We start from the raw sequence: 21,624 nt of genomic DNA on the forward strand, positions 1-21,624 counted from the left end.
CAAGCAGTCCCTAGCAGGCCAACATCTGGAGAGCATTAGGGCCGGCTGAGGAGGGAGACGTTATGAAGGCACTAGGCTCGCTCGGTGCACGGCTTGCCCCCGTCGCCCCTGGAGATCAAACTACGTGTCATTAACGATGTGTGCTTTTTTGTTTTTGTTTTGATTTCCAAACAAGTCAGAGCAGACAGGTTAGCGGAGGCCTCATCACCTAAAACTGGCCTTCACTATCGTCACCTAAAGCCCTAACCACACCAAAGGGTCCAGACGGTGTTAGCGTTGTCCCAGCGGGGTCGGTGTGATATGTCCATGACTGAGGGAAGTTGTGGGTGCTAGGGGGGCTGGAGCACCCCCTCCCCCCCAGGCACAGCCTCCCCTCGGACAGGAGGGGGAAAATAATAATTTTAATCAAAACGGATTTCTGTTACTAGGCCTAATAAATATCACAGTATCGGCACCTTATCCTCATTAATTGCCTGTGTCAGTTTGTGGAGAGGGAAAGTAAAAGCCACTTTTCCGTGCGAAAATGCATTTTGCGGTGCAAGCTCACGCGTGCACACACCCCCTACTGAGCGTTCAGCACCTCCTACTGTAAACATCTTCCCACGGCCATGGATATGTCCTGTTGCACGTTGTACCAGTGATTCAACGCATGGAATTCAATGGCCCAAACCACACCAAAGGGTCACCATATGCAACATTGCAACACGTTGCAACCGTTTGGACCCAAGGAGTTGCATGGTGACCCTTTGGTGTGTGACCAGGGCTTAAAACTGGCCTTCGCCATTTAGGTGGTCACCTCACCTCATATGAAACTGGACTATGAATAGGCCTTTAGTTAGTTAGTGGCGTTGACGCGCTATAATAACAACTGTGATTTCTCATCAGAATCGTGGAGGGAAATGAAATCCATGATTCGTGGAGAAATTCTGCCTGTGCAGCAATTAAGCAGCGTTCTTCTTTCTGCAAACTGAACAACTACAGGAGCTACACTAGTCTACAGTAGGTCTACGGTAGACAGACATCTATTGGGTAAATCAAATGAGAGAAGACGAACCAAGCAGGCCTGTAAAAAACAGCAGACAGATTTTACAGACAGGTGAGGGTCTGCCCTTTCATTTTAGGCTAATCATATGCAGATGCAGGCAAAAAGGCTGAAAAAAGGTACAGTACAAGCTCTACAGGGGCATTCATTCAGTGCCTCAGTGGAGTGGAGGAGGATAAATAATAATACACTGATGATTCTGACATTTTCTACATTGAAAATGTCAGAATCGATCCAAAAAAAACGAGAGTCTACACTGGTTATATGTCATATCAGCCAGTCAGGCTTGCGTAACGCCTGTAAAGCGTGTTAAAACCGTTAACATTCAGCCCAGTAATGTGGGCTTCCATAGGCAACACGGTTCAATGCAAAGCACAGTCAATTCATAAACATGTCAAAGGGATTAAGCGCAAATTGCGCAATGCATTGCTTTGTTGATCTGCAGGGGGGGGAAATGACAATATCCTCCTATACGACCTGGCCATACTGCTACGACCACCACCACCACCAACACGCCATGGTAGGAGGAGGTTCCAACGGCTGAAAACCTAGCGTTGAATTCACTGCTGCTTTATTTGGGAAGAAAGCAAGCTTTGGGAAGAATTTAAGGAACTCAAATATCGCAACGGGGCCTTACCTGCAATCGCTCTGACGCGGGCTGCCACATAATTAGAATAATCAATGTTTTTCTTTTTCTTCCGTCTTCGACTATACAGCGTGTTCTCTTTCTCTTCTTTCTTTGTAGTCCAGTCCGTTCACATCTGCTCGTATTCACACACCGCTCGGTTCTCTCTCTCTCTCTCTCTCTCTGAACAGCCAACAGCGAGCTGAAAGCCTGGTGGAGCGAGGTTAACAGCGAGTGGACAGACATACAGAGAGAGAGAGAGAGAGAGAGAGAATTCCAGTGGTTCCTATTCTAAAGCTGTTGCTCCGCCTGCCTGCAGTTGCTAAACTGGCCTGTGGGGGGCGGGGGAGTCAATAATGCCTTGGGGGGGGTGTATGGATTATATAATGGTGCCAAGGTAATGGTATAGCTATCAGTGGAGGGTCAGTGATGTTGTTGATGGGCCCTAGCCCCTCCTATGTCCAGCTTTGAGGGTTTGTGTAAACACAAACATTGTCCTAACACAAACATTATGCTAACACAGACATTGAATGCCCGTTACAATGAATGGTCAGCTTTGAGTGTTTGTGCAAACACAAACATTGAAGACGAAGGTGCACACAAATTCTGATTGGCCGGAATGAGATGACGTGCGATGATGTATTGTACGATGATGATAAGAGTGCCCCTTAGCCCTCACTTCACACAGGTGTGATTTTTTTTGTAAGGGTTAAAGGGAAACTTCACCGTTTTTCCAAAAATATATATGTTAACGGCATTTAGAAGATTTAGAACACTTTCCTGGGGGTCTTTATGTGTGTAATATGTGGTTTTAGATATTTTAGATTTTAGCAGAGAGCCCAGTGTCTCTGATGTGATGGACACTGGACTCACTTACTTCCTGGACTACATCAAGGACTGTCTAAAGAGACGCGAAGACCATATGGGCGATGCCATGTTGCTAGTCCATGGTGCTCCATGGAAGGAAAGAAACATGCGCAGTTGAGACCAGGAAGTTGTACATGCACAAATGTGGGCAATGTACAACTGTGCATGTTTATTTCCTTCCATTGAGCAACATGCATGGCGTCGCCCGTACAGTCTTCGCCTCTCGTCCTCTTTAGACAGTCCTTGGACTACATGTTGTCTCAGTAAGACAGCCCTCCCCCTATCCACAAGGAGGAGCAGTGCACCAAAGCTTTATGGGAATTGTAGTCCAGGAAGGAATTAAGTGAGCCCAGTGTCCATGACAGAGACACTGGGCTCACTGCTAAAATCAAAAATATCTAAAACCACATATTACACACATAAAGACCGCCAGGAAAGTGTTCTAAATATTTTAAACGTCATTGACATATATTGTTTTGCAAAAGGGGTGAAGTGTCCCTTTAAAACAAAAAGTTTTTTTAAATCACTATATTATTGTGATAGTAACAGTGTTGTTTTCGTCGACTAATACTAAGACGAAAAATGTTCGTCGACCTTCCAGTTCCAAAACTCCACATTTGTGACTCTGTGCTTCTGTGACATGATTTCGCCCACAATCTCTAATCTTCTTAATCTTCTCAAAACACACGTTGTTGTAGCACAGCATAATTAGGTCTGGCCTGGTGGTATATGAATTTGCAGCTGAGACATTTGTGGTTTCACAAAATTCACATAGGTCTAATAAATAAATAAATAAAAGTAGTTACCCTGAGCTTCATGGGGGGGGGGGGGTGTATGAGCACAGACTTTGTCCTAACACAAACATTAAATTCCCATTGACAATGAATTGACAATTTTGTATATAGACATAAAATAGTGTCTATCTTATGTCATGATGATGTACGATGATAAGAGCGCCCCTCACTTCACATGGGGTGATGTTTTCTTAATTTAAAAGACACATCTGTACTTTTGCAGTTATTGGATAAGATTGGCCCATGAAGATTTGTCTTGAAATCCACGAAAAACGCCAGAAGATCTGCGAAATCTTGTTCAAGTGGGGCCCCAGTTATGAGATATGCCCTCTGCTCTGCGCCCCTGGTGTCCAGGGACCCGTGAATGTAAAAGACAAACCAGCGAAACCACAGCAGCCTGACCCTCATGGAGGTCAAACACTTGGCCTTCACTCCTCAATTTTGCCAATGTGTGTGTGTGCGTGAGTGCGTGAGTGCGTGTGTGAGACAGAGAGAGAGAGAACATAACATTTACCTCTCTCTCTGTGTGCATGTTTGTGTGTGTAGGTGTGTGTGTGTGTGTGTGTGTGTGGTGAGTGACGTGACTCTGCACGGCTCCGCTCTGTATTTAGACGTGTTTACTTCGGGGAACATCTGGATTATTATGCCTGAGGTCAAAGAGGCCATTCACAGGACTAACACTCCATATATGGATTTTTCCCACGAGCGACTGACAGTTCCGTCTGTCTGGTTGGTGGACATGACATGTCGACGGGCCGCAGTGGAAGGAAACAGATGTTGTTGAACACCATAACCTCGTCCTCGCGTCACCAAACTTTCCACCTCGGGGGATTTAAAGCCTGGTCCGTGTTACTGAATCGCCCACAATGTGACCGGACGATAAAAACTATAAAATAAATAAAAACCTCTGTGTCGCTTTATACAAGTCATTTTACGCTGCGCGACACGTTGTGAGCTTTTTTCAGCAAGTGTAAAATCAGCCATTACGACGGCATCAAAGGCCCGCCAAAATAAATTTTAGTCGGCTAAATCAACTGCCAACACTAAAATATTCCATGTGACTGAAATGTGACTCAAACTTAATGAAAACTAGACTAAAACTAAAATCTAAATGTGCTGTCAAAACCAACACTGGACCTCCGAAACGGTTGAAAAAACAGAGAGATGTGTTTGGGTGAGCGGTGACCACTGTGGCTCAGTGACGTCATGTTGTAGTTTTAGTAAAAAACAGACGGATGTGTTTGGGTGAGCGGTGACAAACCGCGGCTCAGTGATGTCATGTTGTAGTTTTAGTAAAAACAGAGAGATGTGTTTGGGTGAGTGGTGACAAACCGCGGCTCAGTGACATCATGTTGTAGTTTTAGTAAAAACAGAGAGATGTGTTTTGGTGAGCGGTGACAAACCGCGGCTCAGTGATGTCATGTTGTAGTTTTAGTAAAAACAGAGAGATGTGTTTGTGTGAGCGGCCAGTCACCTGGAATGTTTTAGTGTTAGTCTAGTTGTTTTAGTCGACTAAATATCATACGATTTTAGTCTACTAAAATGCATTTTGGCGGGCCTTGATGCCGTCGTAATGAGTGTTTTTACAGTACAGGCTTGTAGATCAGCTATTTTCAGCATGCAACCTAGTGTAAAATGACGTATACTGGATCTCTTGTCCACTAGTCCCTTCCTAACATTTGAGTCTAGTTTTTATTTGTCGACGAAATTGTCAGTATATTTACTCTTAGTTTTAGTCATCGTAGCTTAGTTTTCATTTAGTTTCCATTTAGTTTTTGTCAGTGAAAAAAGGTAGTCGACGAACATTTTTCGTCTTAGTTTTTTAGTCGATGAAAACAACACTATTTGGGATAATGTGTAGTTTCAACAGCATGCACAGCACTGCCCCGGCCCGATCACGCTTATATACTCAAACTGTTCAGTTTAGTTTTAGTCGACCAAGATTTTGGCCATTCAATAGTAAGGCACATCTCTTGTAACAATATTTAAGCCTTTGGAATTTTCCTTTTTCTCAGAATTCTATCTTTGGAGTACCAGTTTTTTTTTTCGACGGCTTGGTTGAATGCTCAATGCTGAGTCGGTCAATCCTGGCCGGCAACCAGATGTTCTGTCTGGTATTTCTCAACGGCAGAGCGCTGTGACATTCTAAACAGGAGTCGGACATTACCATTAATTTGCAAGTATGATTTAGAAGGAAAGTTTTAACTGTGTCATCCATAGAAGGAAGAGGTTTGTCACATGTTGATGTCGAGAGACAACATTATTATTATCAACAGTAACTAACACACTGTAGATAGATCTATACGTTATGTATTGATCTCCAATCAATTGCTTTACGCTTTGATTCATAATCATTTCCATTAATTGCCGATCACAATTTTGAATGCATGTGTCTCTTGACTGAATATTATTGATGAGTGATAGCCTACAAATATATTTGTAGTTATATTGGGCCTGCTTCATTAAGCTGTTTACACCCATATTGTGGGTGTAAAGGAATTTTCCAAACTTTCCGCGTTAGTAGGCCTAGTCTGATTCAGTAATCCTTTTTTGTGGGTGAATTTTGCGGAGGGCCACTCTTTCTCAAGTCTGCTCGGATACAGATCCTTACATGGGACAAAAACTTTCTGTATGTCAAAAATGCCTTATTCTAGACGACTAACTAACGCAGGAAGTTTGGAAATGCGGGTGCAAACAGCTTAGTGAATCGGTCCCATGCTTTACGTGAAAATAACGGGACAGCAGGAGGGTATACGTTGTTGTGTTCGCTAGTCTTTATTATTACATCATTCAACATAGATAATATATAATTGTGTCGTTGATTTCTATTACAAAAAAGAAAGTAAGAACAGAAGAAAAGCTGACCCTACTGGCAGAATATCACTCTATGGGTCGCAGAATGTTTTGACCCCAGAGGAACAACACAGCTACACACAGACAGAGAGGTCCGTTGGCTCCTATAGACAGACACACAAGATAATATAGAAGATATACTGGAGTGAACTGGGCTATAGCTGTCATTGTCATCATCACCACCACCACCACCACCATCATCATCATTCATCACCATCGTAAACCTCATCTTCTTCCTCCTCTTTGTTCCTCCATCCTCGCAACTACATTGGTGTTTTCACGATCACACCGCTGAGTCCCAGCACACCCCTTCTTTAAGCCTTACTTAGTTGTGCACCGCAGTGTCGCTCGCAGAAAAATCTACAAGCTCAGAGTCAGGGACGTGCAGAGAGTGTTAGAGGGGCAGGGGCTGAGATCCCGTTAAGAGCAAAAATAGCAGATCTACAAGACTGAGAGCTTGAGACTGAGAGCTTGTAGATCAGTTATTTTCGGGGCGCAACCCAGCACTCTTTAGCTAGTGGAGATGCGGTGTACGACATGGATTTCTAAACAAATTTGTTCAACGCAAAATACTGACTTCGGGGGAAAAAAGGCAATTCTCCTGAATACTGACTTCCGGCATGGCATGGAAAAGAGTGTGGCATTTGCATTTCTTTCTTAGTTTCTTAGTGAATGCTGTATTCGTGGTCTGGAAAGGGCAGTTGTTTTACAGACGGGTAAAAGGGCAGGGGCTGAAGCCCCCCTTGATGTCTACGTGTGCACGTCTACGTGTGCACGTCCCTGCTCAGAGTCACAACGCGTCCGGATGCCGTATGAGCTTATAGATCGCCTATTTCCGCATGCAACACCGACTGGTGCGCAAACTAAGTATAATAATAATTAGACAATACAGTGAGCGGGGCTGTCACTCCTGTAAAGAAACATGTACTCACAGAGAAACTATTGAACACTGTCAATCAATGCTAGTTATTTATTAGAGACGTCAGGAGTGTAGTTGAAGATATTATTGCAGGTATAATACAGATTTGCCATTCCAAAACTTCAAGCTTTCCTGTACCTTCCCTGCATTTTTTTCTGGAAATACTTTTCTTTTCAGCGTTTAGCCTTGATACCTAATACTTCTTCTCTTTTGTTTTACTGAAAACCAGTGTCCATTTTTTGACACTTCGTTTCATTGTAAAAAATAATCTGAATAGCATTTACATAAGAACACCTTTGAAAATGCCCTCCTTCTCTCACTGACAATGTTCTGACAATCCACTGTCTTGCCAATAAGGCATGCCGTGTGAAGTTCTCAAATGGCACATCTGTACATTTGAGTCTAGTTTCAGTCGACTAAATATAAGATTTTAGTCGACTAAATATCATAGGATTTTAGTCATACAGTTGATTTTGTCGAAAAAAAAAGAATTTTGCCGCCGTAATGGCAGATTTTACACTTGGTATATATTATATGTTCAGAGCACAACCAAACATAAAATGAATTGACTTTTAGTTCTACTGGATCTCTTCTCTAGTCCCTCCCTAACACTTTAGTCTAGCTTTCATTTGTTGCTGAAATTGTCAAAGCATATAGTCTTAGTTTTAGTCATCATCATAGCTTAGCTTTTTATTTTTTTATTTTTTTTCGTCAGTGAAAAAAGGTAGTCGACAATTTTTATAGTCATAGTTTTAGTCGACAAAATGAACACCCACTGCCTCTACTACCAATACACCACTGAGAAACTTGCTTATAAAGATAAGGAGAAAAAGAAAAAGAAAAACATGTGTTATTATTCAAAAAACAGCATTGTTCCATCAGATCCCACTGGACAACAGTGGCTTTATTATTATATTTTATTTGATCTACTAACCACAAAATTAACAAAAGTCTAATTTTGGCACCGATGTAGAGATATACAACAACAACAACAACAATAACAACAACAACAGAAAACAAAACAAAATAAATATATCAACAAGTACGAGGCATGTCAAAGTAATGCAGATAAAACATCAAATCTATACCCATACATGCACCAAATAAGGCAACCTACTGCAGATCTGTTTGAATACAGAAAGAGATACTGTTGTAAGCACTTTAAGGAGTGCATCTATTTCTACCACACCTGCAATAAGGACTGCTATCAGTATCAGCACCGTCTGCTGTGCTGGGGTCTGTTGCTGGGCTCAGTAACATACCCGTGTATTCAACAGACCCGAAGTCTGTTGCATACACACAGCAACAGACTTCTGCCAAGCTGCCGCTGATTGGCTTGATTACAGAACGTCCCCTTCTGTGACACGCGCGGAACTGCTTTCGTCTCTAGCCATGTGTCACATCCGCGAGTATGGAAGTTGTGCCGGTGTCACAGTAACAGTAAATGGTGTTGATATGCATTTATAGGCTACAGCGGACCCTCGTTTAATGGCATTTCTATCTATGGGACCCCAATTTATATTGTAAAAACCACTGTTAATTTCACTCTGAGAATGGAACCAAATGGTTCCCGTTAGGGTCCATTTGATTCCATTTTGTACTCTCTCTGAGTTACAGACCCATAAGGGTCCATTTGATTCCTAACTATCGTTTAGCTGGGGACCCCCTGGAACCCCCTCAAGGACCACCACCTCTAGCGAACTTCGCATCGTTCGACACGGCAACTTGCGCGCGCCGCTTCAGCACGCTCGGTGGCGTCTCTCGTGGCTCAAGTTAGCCTCCGGGCGGTTGTTGGAAAAACAGTGACGCATCGGGATTCGAACCCATGGGGGAACGGATTGGAAGTCTAACGATTAGCGAGCCACGCTATACCGAGTTGACTGCCAGATTAAGGGGTTTCTGGCTGTATTAGAATGTGAGAATGCTACGCCCTGCGGGCGCCCTAATACTTCTTACTAGTAGGAGGGGGGAGGCCAATCAGAGGCAGGCGGGGCATTAAGTCTGTGACGTCACATTCCGTTTGAACAGGGGAGGCTAATAAGAAACCAGGTAGCTGATACAGTATAATGTCAACAATCATCGACTTAATTAAAGCAAAAATATGTCTGTCTGTCTGTATGTATGCTACAATATAGCCTTATCGTGGACTTTGACAGGAAAATAAATGTGTGTATCAAAGTCCTGATTTGTTCTCTTTAAACTATATAGTGTATCGTTTTGGACCGTTTCGTCCCCTGCCACAACATGATTCAATTGAGTTGTTTTGTTTGTTTTTCTAAAGAAAATGATGTATACGTGTGTATGTTTGGTTTATTCTATGTGTTCGTTCATGCACATCATTGTGCACATGTGCTGTTGTTTTGTATACGTGTAAATAAATAAGGGTTGTGTGGTGGGGTTTTGTTTTGTTCTGTTCTGTTATTTCTTTTTCCTTTTTTTTTTTTTTTTTTTTTTACAAATCTTTAGTTTTGATGAGCGTGACCAGCGGCTTGTCATCAGGACTGTAGTCTTCATAGTTGATGGGAGTGGCGTCGTACATAGCAGGTCTGGACTTCTTCCCAAACCTAACAAGGCAGCAACACAGCAACAAAATGGTGCATTTGTATATAGCGCTTTTATCCAAAGCACTTTACATAGATTGTGCATTACATTCACACGTTCACAGTATACACTGTGGAGGAAACCATGCGAGGCACCAACATGCTCATGAGGAGCAGATTAGGGGTTCAGAGTCTTTTAAGGACACCCTATGGGCTCCCGCACGAACTGGGAACCTCACGGTCTTCTCATCAGGCCGTTCTACCGGTCATTTAATTCACCCAAAACATACATTTTGTACCCGAGGATCATATCGTTTATAGACTAGAGAAATGAGCCACAAATCAAGCTTGCTTTGAGGCAAAAAGAAGAACCCGAGATATTATGATTCCAAAAACTGCGTCCTCATAGAGCTCACAAGCTATTTTTGAAAAAATCGTGAAAATGTGTCGCAAATCTTAAATATATATATATATTCTTTCACAGACAAGTTTTTAACTAAAATCTTTGCTTCTGGGGGTCCCTGGAACAACATACGGTATTTTCAGATGGGGGTCGGTGGCCAATTACATATAATCTTGGGGGTCCTTGACATGAAAATGTTTGAGAACGACACATAGGGTTTTTCAGAAAACTGTCATGACTTAGAAGGCATTTGTAGAATCGTTCCCAGGTCAAAATGGGTTAAGAAAGACATGCGAGTACTTTTCCACCACTGTCCACTGTGTCCAGTGTACCCATTCCACCCAGTACTGACCTGGCATGGCGTATGGATCATTGCACCCAGTACTGACCTGGCGTGGCGTATGGACGCGATGGCGTTGCTGAACTCGCTGTCGATGCTCCTGCAGTTGTAGAACTCCTGGTAGGCGTGGCGCGACGAGCCCTGGTACTCGATGCGCGAGATGCGGCAGATGCCCACGATGAGGATGATGAGCATGAGGACGAAGGCCACGCACAGAGCGCCGATGATGATGTACAGGGAGTGGCGAGGCATGTTGGTCAGCGTGTCGCCCGACGGGTGGGCCAGCTTCCACTGCAGGTCTGAGATGGTTCGCACACGCACACATGCACACACGCACACATGCACACACACACACACACACGCGCACACACGCACACACACACACACACACATGCGCGTGCACACACACGGCAAGGTTATTATAACTTATTTAATTTTTGTCTGTAATAAAATTATTTAAAAAGAAACACTTAATGGATAGCATGATCGCTAGGATAATAGCAGATGGTTGCATGAGCCCTAAGTTGAGTTGACTTATGCTTGCATGAGCCCTAGATAGAATGATCGCTAGGATAATAGCAGATGGTTGCATGAGCCCTAAGTTGAGTTGACTTATGCTTGCATGAGCCCTAGATAGAATGATCGCTAGGATAATAGCAGATGGTTGCATGAGCCCTAAGTTGAGTTGACTTATAGAATGATCGCTATAGGATAATAGCAGATAGTTTCATGAGCCCTATAAGTTGAGTTGACCTATAGAATGATCGCTATAGGATAATAGCAGATAGTTCCATGAGCCCTATAAGTTGAGTTGACTTATAGAATGATCGCTATAGGATAATAGCAGATAGTTGCATAAAGCCCTATATATAAGTTGTGTTGACTTACGGATCTCACAGCTTGGCCCCACCCACCCTGGTGGGCAGTGACAAGCGAAGCCATTTGATTGGTCGACGCAGGTGCCTCCGTGGTGACAGGGGTTGCTCTCGCACTCGTTGACGTCAGCCTCACACCTGTTCCCTGATTGGACAGATAGTATTTCATTAGTAGTCTCGCATATAGGGTATAAGCAGACTTTATATGTATAGGGTATAACCACACTTAGTTTATACGTATAAGGTATAGGGTATAACCAGACTTTTGCGTAAAGAAAAAAAGAAAGAAAAACGCCTAGCCCAGGTGTCTCTTTTGGTGTTTTAAGCATTATGTTGTACTTTAGCGCACTAGTCTAGCGACATTTAAAGTTAAAAACGTTTGCTGTGAAAGAATATATATTCAAAGATTTGCGCCACATTTTCACGATTTATGATTATATGAGCTTGTAGATCTGCTATTTTTCAACAGCTAAAGTTTAACATAATGGTTAACTCATTTAGACCTGAGGCCGATTCTAAAAGAAAATCTTCTAAATCCTAAAAGCTTTCTGAAAATCCTATGTTTCTATGTCAGGGATGCTGGTGCTCAACCTTTTTCATGTCAAGGACTTGAAAAGGACAGAATTATCTGTATTTGGCCACGGACCCCCATCTGAAAATATGTAGTTCCAGGGACCTACCAGAAGCAAGGATTTGAGTTAAAAATGTTCGCTCTGAAAGAATATATTCAAAGACTTACGCCACATTTTCGGGGACCACATGTAATTCAGACAGGGCATTAGTCCGACGGTCGGACTAGCGCCTGCTCCCGTGCTTGCGGTTATGGTTAGGTTAGGAGATGAGGTGGGTTGTCATTTGTCGGACCAATATTTTTCAATAGTATTTTCAAAGTATAACATGATGCTTGAAACACCAAAGGGGGTTCCCTTTTGCCCTGAATGTGTTTTTAAAGGTATTAAAAGCTCTGGTGATGTTCAGATATACCGTGCATCCATACAGCTCTGAGGCTCACCCAGATATATATAGTATACCGTGCATCCATACAGCTCTGAGGCTCACCCAGATATATATAGTATACCGTGCATCCATACAGCTCTGAGGCTCACCCAGATATATATAGTATACCATGCATCCATACAGCTTTGAGGCTCACCCAGATATCCAGGCGTGCAGACGCAGGAGGCATTGAGCCCCGCGCTCTCACACCGGCCTCCGTTCTGGCAGTTCACCTTCAGGCACGGGTCCTTGGAGATCTCGCAATGTCTGCCTACATGAGGTGCACGTACACAATACACATACACACGCATACACACAGGTGCACGCACACACGCACGCACACACAGTGTACAAACACGTCATCAGCCCTATGTTCCCCATGGGTTGTATGTATGTATTCCTATCCTCAAGTTCTGTACGGTAAATGTAGTACTGTACTGTATTTTTTTCTTTCTTTTAGGTGTTGTACCAATTCCCTTTTTTTCTTCTTTCTAATTATTTGATCGGCCCAAAACATTGTGTTTATTCAGGATTTGCCAGGAACCCAGTTGACTTTGTCTGAGGTTGAAAGGTCTTTAAATAAATACTTTCTGAAACATCTATGGGAAAAATGAATGGGAGATTCTCTTCCGTTCTGAAAGGGGGCGGGACTGAGACACTATGGCACTTTCATATAAATTCATAAAAAAGAACAGCACATGTAGATGTGCTGTTTTTCTTTTTTTGCAGGTCATATACATATATAGTGGGGCTCTTTTTAAATGTTTGTTTATGCTGTCTGTGTCTTAGTGTTGGTCTTTTTATGCTTATTAAATAGGCTATTGCACCGCCCGCAAGTGACTGAGGGGAAACGGTACTCCATATTCTGTATGTATGTACATGTTATGTCTGTAAATACAAGGGGAAAGTGACAAATAAAATGATTCTGATTCTTCTTCATAATTATGTGTGTGCGCATAAAGTACATAGTAATACAATTTAGGCATTTAGCAGACACTCTTATGAGTGACTTAGGGCCGATTCATACTCCTATTTTACCGCTGTTTCGGCGCTGTAGTGCCGAAATGATTTTGACTCGTCAGAAATTTTCAGTAGCACCGAAGAGCCGACTTTAGGACGGTACCCGCCCCCCCGAACCTCAAATGACGTCACATTGTAGGCTATACAGCGCCGAAACGACTTTTATTCAGCTCTAAAATAGGAGTATGAATCGGCCCTTAGAGTAAACAAGAACAAAAACATGGTAATACATCATTCAAATACATCAAAATATAAAAATCATGAATCATATGTAAGTTAAGAACCTAACAGTGGAATATCTATATTATAATGAAACAAATGAAATGGGTGCTATGCATGTCCTACATCAAATGCTATCCAAGTTACATAAGTTGAGCCTTTGCATACGCCGGGGCGCTGGAAGGTATTTATACCAGGGGGAGCTGAAGGGTGGGAGGCGCGAGGCCGCGCGAAAAATTTCGGCTCTTATTCGGGTATAATTGGCCTAATAATGACTTATTTAGGACCTAGTTAACCGAGTTAATCATAATAACAGTATGTGACTCTTATTGTGTTGTTGTTTGGGTTAGATTTCTTTAAACCTGGTGCAGGTGAAAGTAAAACTACAATAGGTTTTTGCTGTCTCGTCATGTTGTGTCTATCTGTTAACTCACTCGCTGTGCATTCTGCATTCAGCACGCTCTGATAGACATGTCAAAAACTTCTCCTCTCCACCAGCAGGGGGTGCTGGAGCACCCTCCGCACCCCCCTTCCAGCGCTGATGCCTGTAAGGTCATCGAGGCTATAGGGCCAGTGCTACAGCAAGTGCTACGGCCTACGATGGAGTCTGAAGAGGTGGGTTTTCAGACTGTACGGCAGAACTTGCAGAAGATTGGGAGTGAGTCTGCAGTTCTGAATGCATTGAGAAGTGCATTCCATAGTTTTGGAGGCAGAAAGGAGAAGACGGTATAAATACCTTGGTACTGTGGAGTGCAGACACACTCGTAGATAGACATACACATAGTAATAACTTGGTACTGTGGAGTGCAGACACTCTCGTAGATAGACATACACATAGTAATACCTTGGTACTGTGGAGTGCAGACACACACACACACACACACACACACACATAGTAATACCTTGGTACTGTGGAGTGCAGACACACTCGTAGATAGACATACACAGAGTAAATAATACCTTGGTACTGTGGAGTGCAGACACACTCGTAGGCGTTGATGAGATCCCTGCATGTGGCGTAGTTCTGGCACGGAGCGGACAGACATTCATTGTACTCTTCCTCGCAGTACAGGCCATGGTATCCTGGATGGGACACACGGTCACAGATACACACATGCTGTTGAACAGTGGTTTCCATCAAGCCTTTTCATATCAAGGCCCATAATATTTATTTGGAATTTGAGCTATACAGACCATCATTTGATGATTTTTTTTTTTTATGTTTCTTTTGTGGCTTTCGCCTATATTTTATATTTTGTATGGAGGAACAGACAGACAGTATAGGCTGACAGGACATGGGGAGAGAGATGGGGGCGGATGACATGCAGTAAAGGCCGTCGGGATCGGGAGTCGAACCCGCGGCACACCGCCAGACTGGATTACCAGCCAAGGTGCCTGGACCGCTGAGCCACAGCCCAGGCATTTGATGAGTTTTTTTTTACTTCTTTATTTTGTTGTCGTTGAATAATATAAAAGTGCTGCACGATTCTTGCTCAAATGTGAATCTCGATTTTCCTCCACAATAATTGTATTAAGCCTAGTGTAGTTGCTGAACATTACTACATTCTAAATGTGGCACCTGGAGCCAACTACTGTGGCTTTAAACAGACAACATCAAAGTGCTCGACTAAAACCTCTCGAAAAAAGTCTCTCTCTTGTAGCAAAAACATAAGAGTAACTAAAATGAATTGGACAGCCGACTAGCGCCCGCTGCACGATTCTTGCTCAAATTTAGACATGAGATTGCATATAGGTGTCTGAATCTACATAGATCACAATCTTTTTTCAAATTAATTGTGCAGTACTAGTTGTCTGAACCACAGCCTACATAAAGGAACAGAAACTCTACTCCGAGTCTCTCCCGGATGACTGAGCTGTTTACACTAAGCCCACTAGGGGAGACGCCAGTATAGATGTAACTGTGATAGATTGAACTTGAATCGACCACGGTCCTTAACCAGCATGCAGTTCAGGTGGCAGCCACAGGAGGGCAGCATTGCACTGAATCAGAGAAAGCCTCTTATGTTGAGGATACAGTGGGAGTCCAAGGTCAGCCACACGCACACGCACACGCACACGCACACGCACACGCACACACACACGCACACACACGCACACACACCCACAAAAAATAGTGTTTGCATTCAAGGACCTTCTTTACAGTAACTACAGCGGTACCCATTGGGCACGGGCCTACTTGGAACGATGCAAGTTGGAAATGCTTGTCCCACCCAGTTATTATGTCTGTGTCCCTTTTGTGCCCATATATGGAGTTCTTTGTCAAGCAATACAAGAGATACATGTTCAGAATCTACAGCCTGGTATAGGCTGCAGATAACCAACACACCAACACAGCCAATGCCAAAATGTATATATTTTCATAAACAGATAAATATCGACTACTGCCATCTGTTAATGTCACTTTTATTTGCCGATACCGGTATTGACCGGCAAATATCGGCCGTAGTATACCGATATGTGGCCGATGCATCGATGATGCATCTCCAATCAAGGGTGACGATACATGAAACCATGGACTGAGACACGAATCGTGAAATTCCTGAATTTGATTATATTATCCCAAAATTGGCTGCCTCGTCTGAATCCCTCATTTGGGAGCCACTTTGGACCGGTGTCGTCATCAGAACTGCCGGATCAGCAGCTAATGTGTGTTTGGCTGAAGGATAAAGCATGTGGAAATTAACCAGGAGTCTGCAGTTTAAATCCTCCAAGGTGTTGGCAGTGACATTCCATTGAAAGCCTGCCTGGGTACCCGAGGCTAATGCCAGTGAAATGTCAAGTGTCTTGTTTTTTCCCAGCCTCCCTGTCTGCCATGTCTCTGCCTGGATAGATGGATGGTCTGCTTGCACTCCTGACTCCTCTCAAAGCGATGAAATCCTTACAGCACATAATCAGCTCTCTGGCCCTCACACAGTATAATATGCACGCACGCACACACACGCATACCGTGCTCACACATTTTGTTTTGCACAGTCCATCATTGACCTTTTATCCACCACATTAGTATGCCAGCTGCGGTGTCTGAAGTGTGTGTGTGTGTGTGTGTGTGTGTGTGTGTGTGTGTGTGTGACTGTGTGTGTGTGTGTGTGTCTGTGCGTGCGTTCAGTGTAGCGTCTGGGACACTAATTGCTAATCACAGATCCCACCAATCGCGCCAGACGGGACTGCATGACCTGAGGCTTCTGATAGGACGACGGCACCTGTCAGTTTAGTCATGGCTGCAGACAGTGCCTTAGAGCCAGACACACACGCAGGCATGCACGCACGCACGCGAAGAGACTGTATCACCATGACAACCATGCAGACAACAGAGGCTGAACGGAAGGCGAATGTGTGTGAGTGTGAGTGTGAGGACAAAGGGACAAGGACAGGAAGAAGGAAGCACACGGCGGGACACAACATCACAGAGCAGCGTTACCCTTAAAGAGGCAATGACGTCTGCATCTCAACAAGCACACACACACACACACACACACACACCAGGACCGCAATTCTCATGTTGTGATTGATTGATTGATTGGTTTATTAGACAGAAATGTAATAACAGCAACAGAGTATACAGTCAAAGCGATAGCACCGAAGAAAAGTACATTTAGGCCCTATATGCAATGATCCCACTCTCATGTGATTCAATGGATAATAATGATAATAAAGATAAAGACAATAATTGATTAGCCATTTATATTCCACTCAATTGTTCTTAAGCTTGCTACCGTTGGTGTGTGACTGTGGGAAGTGAGGACGCTGGCGTCGACTGCTCGCCGCTTCACCTCCCAATGTATGAATGAATGAACCATTGTAAAGTGCTTTGAGCACTTGGAAAAGCGCTATAAAATTGCAATTAATCTAGTGGAGAGAGAGAGAGAGCCACAGTGCCTCGATCCCCCCCGCCCCCCACAACCCCCATCTTAACAAAATAACATCCCCCATTGTTCATATTGACTGCCTTTGTACTTCAATCACATACGGGTATACTTGTCCTGCACAAGCTGGCACTTAATATTGTTATATGACAGTTACTGTATATATATTTGACGGCAAATCAATATTTACCGTGAGGAAAACACTGTAAATAATACCGGGAGGGAAAGAGCGGGGGTGGGTGGGGACAGGCGGTGGTGTCGAGGGACAAAAAATGAGGTGAGCAATGTTTGTGAGTTTCTACCCCCACCTCATATAACCCCCTTCATTTCTACCCCCACCTCATATAACCCCCTTCATTTCTACCCCCACCTCATATAACCCCCTTCATTTCTACCCCCACCTCATATAACCCCCTTCATTTCTACCCCCACCTCATATAACCCCCTTCATTTCTACCCCCACCTCATATAACCCCCTTCATTTCTACCCCCACCTCATATAACCCCCTTCATTTCCACCCCCACCTCATATAACCCCCTTCATTTCTACCCCCACCTCATATAACCCCTATCATTTCTACCCCCACCTCATATAACCCCCTTCATTTCTACCCCCACCTCATATAACCCCCTTCATTTCTACCCCCACCTCATATAACCCCTATCATTTCTGCCCCCACCTCATATAACCCCCTTCATTTCTACCCCCACCTCATATAACCCCTATCATTTCTACCCCCACCTCATATAACCCCCTTCATTTCTACCCCCACCTCATATAACCCCCTTCATTTCTACCCCCACCTCATATAACCCCCTTCATTTCTACCCCCACCTCATATAACCCCCTTCCTTTCTACCCCCACCTCATATAACCCCCTTCATTTCTACCCCCACCTCATATAACCCCCTTCATTTCTACCCCCACCTCATATAACCCCCTTCATTTCTACCCCCACCTCATATAACCCCCTTCATTTCTACCCCCACCTCATATAACCCCCTTCATTTCCCCCCAACCTGTACATATCTCTCTTTTTTAAACTTTTTTAATGATGATTTGAATTTTGTTGTTATGTTTCATGTCATGAATATGAATTGAATACCCCAGGTCAGGACCTGAATGGAAACAAGACCGCAAGGACCTTTTTCGGTGATCCCTTTGGACGTGCTTGGCTCATCTATCAGCCCAGAACAGGGATTGAATAACTTTGAAACCTATAATGTTATCATGGCTCCGACATAGTCCCACTAGTTAAAAAAACTAATCCACAGCACATCCCTGCACATGACAGTACCTGGGACACAGAGACACCTGTAGCTGTTGCCCACACTGCGGCAGATCCCGTGGGCACAGGGGTTGAGGGCACAGAAGTCCACCAGCTGGGCGCAGGTGGGGCCGGTGAAGCCGGCTGCGCAGCTGCAGCCGAAGCCCAGAGGACCGGCCAGGCCCTGGGCGTAGCACGAGCCGTTGTTGTGGCACGGACCGGACGCACACGGGTCCACCTTCTGCTCGCACGTGGCACCCTGGTAGCCTACGGGGTGGGGGGGGGGAGATTAGCAGCAGTGTTGATTTTGACAGCAATTTTTTTAGTTTAGTTTTTAGCCATAGTCTCTTGAATAGTTTTCATTTAGTTTTAGTCACATTTAAGTCACCCAGAATGTTTTAGTGTTAGTCTAGTTTTAGTTTAGTTTACCCCCTAAACTTATTTGACATTTTTTACTATTTTAAAACATCGGTGAACCAATATTCTCCAGCGGTTGCTCCTTGCGCGCCCGCCCCTCTAGACCAGAAAACCTGGCTAGGCCAGGCTACCCGCCCCTCTAGACCAGAAAACCTGGCTAGGCCAGGCTACCCGCCCCTCTAGACCAGAAAACCTGGCTAGGCCAGGCTACCCGCCCCTCTAGACCAGAAAACCTGGCTAGGCCAGGCTACCCGCCCCTCTAGACCAGAAAACCTGGCTAGGCCAGGCTACCCGCCCCTCTAGACCAGAAAACCTGGCTAGGCCAGGCTACCCGCCCCTCTAGACCAGAAAACACGCTGGCTAGGCCAGGCTACCCGCCCCTCTAGACCAGAAAGCATGCTGGCTAGGCCAGGCTACCCGCCCCTCTAGACCAGAAAACACGCTGGCTAGGCCAGGCTACCCGCCCCTCTAAACCAGAAAGCACGCTGGCTAGGCCAGGCTACCCGCCCCTCTAGACCAGAAAACCTGGCTAGGCCAGGCTACCCGCCCCTCTAGACCAGAAAACCTGGCTAGGCCAGGCTACCCGCCCCTCTAGACCAGAAAGCATGCTGGCTAGGCCAGGCTACCCGCCCCTCTAGACCAGAAAGCATGCTGGCTAGGCCAGGCTACCCGCCCCTCTAGACCAGAAAGCAGGCTGGCTAGGCCAGGCTACCCGCCCCTCTAGACCAGAAAGCACGCTGGCTAGGCCAGGCTACCCGCCCCTCTAGACCAGAAAGCACGCTGGCTAGGACAGGCTACCCGCCCCTCTAAACCAGAAAGCACGCTGGTTAGGCCAGGCTACCCGCCCCTCTAGACCAGAAAACCTGGCTAGGACAGGCTACCCGCCCCTCTAAACCAGAAAGCACGCTGGCTAGGCCAGGCTACCCGCCCCTCTAGACCAGAAAGCAGGCTGGCTAGGCCAGGCTACCCGCCCCTCTAGACCAGAAAGCAGGCTGGCTAGGCCAGGCTACCCGCCCCTCTAGGCCAAATCTTGCATACGATAATGTATGTGACAAACAGTAGGACTTTAACCTTAACCTTTAACACAGTGGTTCCCAAAGTGGGGTCCGGGGACCCCCAGGGGTCCTTGAGGGAGTTCCAGGGGGTCCCCAGCTAAATGATAGTTTGGAACCAAATGGACCCTTATGGGTCTGTATCTCTGAGAGTGTACTAATGGAACAAATCCCAGGCTTGCGTCACAAAAAAGGTCACACCCGTGTGAAGTGAGGGGCACTCTTCATCATTAATAATCTCATACTGGCCAATCAGAATGCCTGTTGCCTGTGATTGGTTAGCTGATTTGCTCGTTTACATAAGATATAGCGGACATTTGACCTGAATTCCCCTTTCACTGTCAATCAATGGCAAATCTTGAGACGTGTGGGAAGATAAGCTGTAAAGAAAACTCTGTGCTTTTGTTCTCGCCGTCAACATTGTTTTCTTTTGTGATCAAAGCTCTGGGTCTATCCTTGAGCCCCATCACGCATCAGTTGATTTTAAGCATGTCTGTGTCAAGGTGACCGCTATACCCAAGGGAGCTCTGATGGCTAAATTGGCTGTGATTTATGCAGCATGTTGTTACGGCTGACGATTTGATGTGTCTGTGCTGCAGTGTAGACCGTCGTAATCGCCAGCTGCAGCAGCAAGCCCTCGTTTATATGAACATCTAAAGCCCTAACCACACCAAAAGGGTCACCATGCAACTCCTTGGGTCCAAGCGGTTGCAAGGAGTTAACGCTAAAACCGCCTCGACCCTTTGGTGTGGTTTGGGCCATTGAATTCCATGCGTTGAATCACTAGGGTCTACGTGGGTCAACGTGGGTCAACGTGGGTCAACGTGCAACAAGACACATCACACCGCAGGGACAACGCTAAAACCGTCTTGAGCCGTTGGTGTGGTTAAGGGCTTTAGATGGACACCACCAGGCAAAAGAAAACCTGGGAGGCCCAAAGAGCTGGAACAGACACACCTGTCGTGGGGAGAGATCAAGCACAAACGTTGCTGCCAGGGGATGGAATACAGTGGAGAGCGCTCATTGAAGCCTTACGTCCCACAGGGGATGAAGAGGAGTATGTCTCATTGAAGCCTTACGTCCCACAGGGGATGAAGAGGAGTATGTCTTGTACTGAGGATGAATTCATAACGCCTCGATGTGTGTGCACTGCACAAGAGGATGCTAAACACGTATTTGTTTTGTTATCAGCCTTCAAAGCATGATGTTGGCCTGAGCCTGACAGGAGTCTGAATGAGTGCCAAAAGAAGAAAGCAGAGTAAAGTGATCCATCACTCCTCTGAGATAGGAACTAGAGTGCTGTGGGAAATGTTAAGCAGAAAAGATCTGAACATCTAAGATAGAACTATTGCTTTCATATGTCATGCAGAACTAACCTTGTGTTATACTTTCTCCCACCTCCTATTATATATTTTAAATGTCTTGTCCCTCATTGCTCCACACTGCATGCTCTGCACTTGACTGCAGTACAGTACAGTACAGTACAGTACAGTACAGTACAGTACAGTAC

General features: G+C 44.9%; 2 protein-coding genes across 2 annotated transcripts in view; both read right to left on the reverse strand.

Moving 5' to 3' along the window:
* pid1 (phosphotyrosine interaction domain containing 1) overlaps nucleotides 1–1,892 on the reverse strand; it is a 63,720-nt gene extending 61,828 nt beyond the window's left edge. The window contains exon 1 of the mRNA XM_083772901.1: nucleotides 1,680–1,892. Coding sequence (XP_083629027.1) covers nucleotides 1,680–1,709 — 30 coding nt within the window. The 5' untranslated portion in view covers nucleotides 1,710–1,892. The remainder of the gene's footprint in view (nucleotides 1–1,679) is intronic.
* A 4,259-nt stretch (nucleotides 1,893–6,151) lies between these two features.
* Nucleotides 6,152–21,624, reverse strand: part of dner (delta/notch-like EGF repeat containing) — an 88,631-nt gene continuing 73,158 nt past the window's right edge. The window contains exons 9-14 of the mRNA XM_083772777.1: nucleotides 18,676–18,912; nucleotides 14,454–14,576; nucleotides 12,412–12,525; nucleotides 11,272–11,403; nucleotides 10,433–10,682; nucleotides 6,152–9,664 (exon numbers count right to left, since the gene is read on the reverse strand). Of these exons, the coding sequence (XP_083628903.1) occupies nucleotides 9,553–9,664; nucleotides 10,433–10,682; nucleotides 11,272–11,403; nucleotides 12,412–12,525; nucleotides 14,454–14,576; nucleotides 18,676–18,912 (968 nt within the window). The 3' untranslated portion in view covers nucleotides 6,152–9,552. The remainder of the gene's footprint in view (nucleotides 9,665–10,432; nucleotides 10,683–11,271; nucleotides 11,404–12,411; nucleotides 12,526–14,453; nucleotides 14,577–18,675; nucleotides 18,913–21,624) is intronic.

The sequence above is a fragment of the Protomyctophum parallelum genome, assembly GCF_964188405.1.
Source record: "Protomyctophum parallelum genome assembly, chromosome: 9".
Classification (NCBI taxonomy): domain Eukaryota; kingdom Metazoa; phylum Chordata; class Actinopteri; order Myctophiformes; family Myctophidae; genus Protomyctophum; species Protomyctophum parallelum.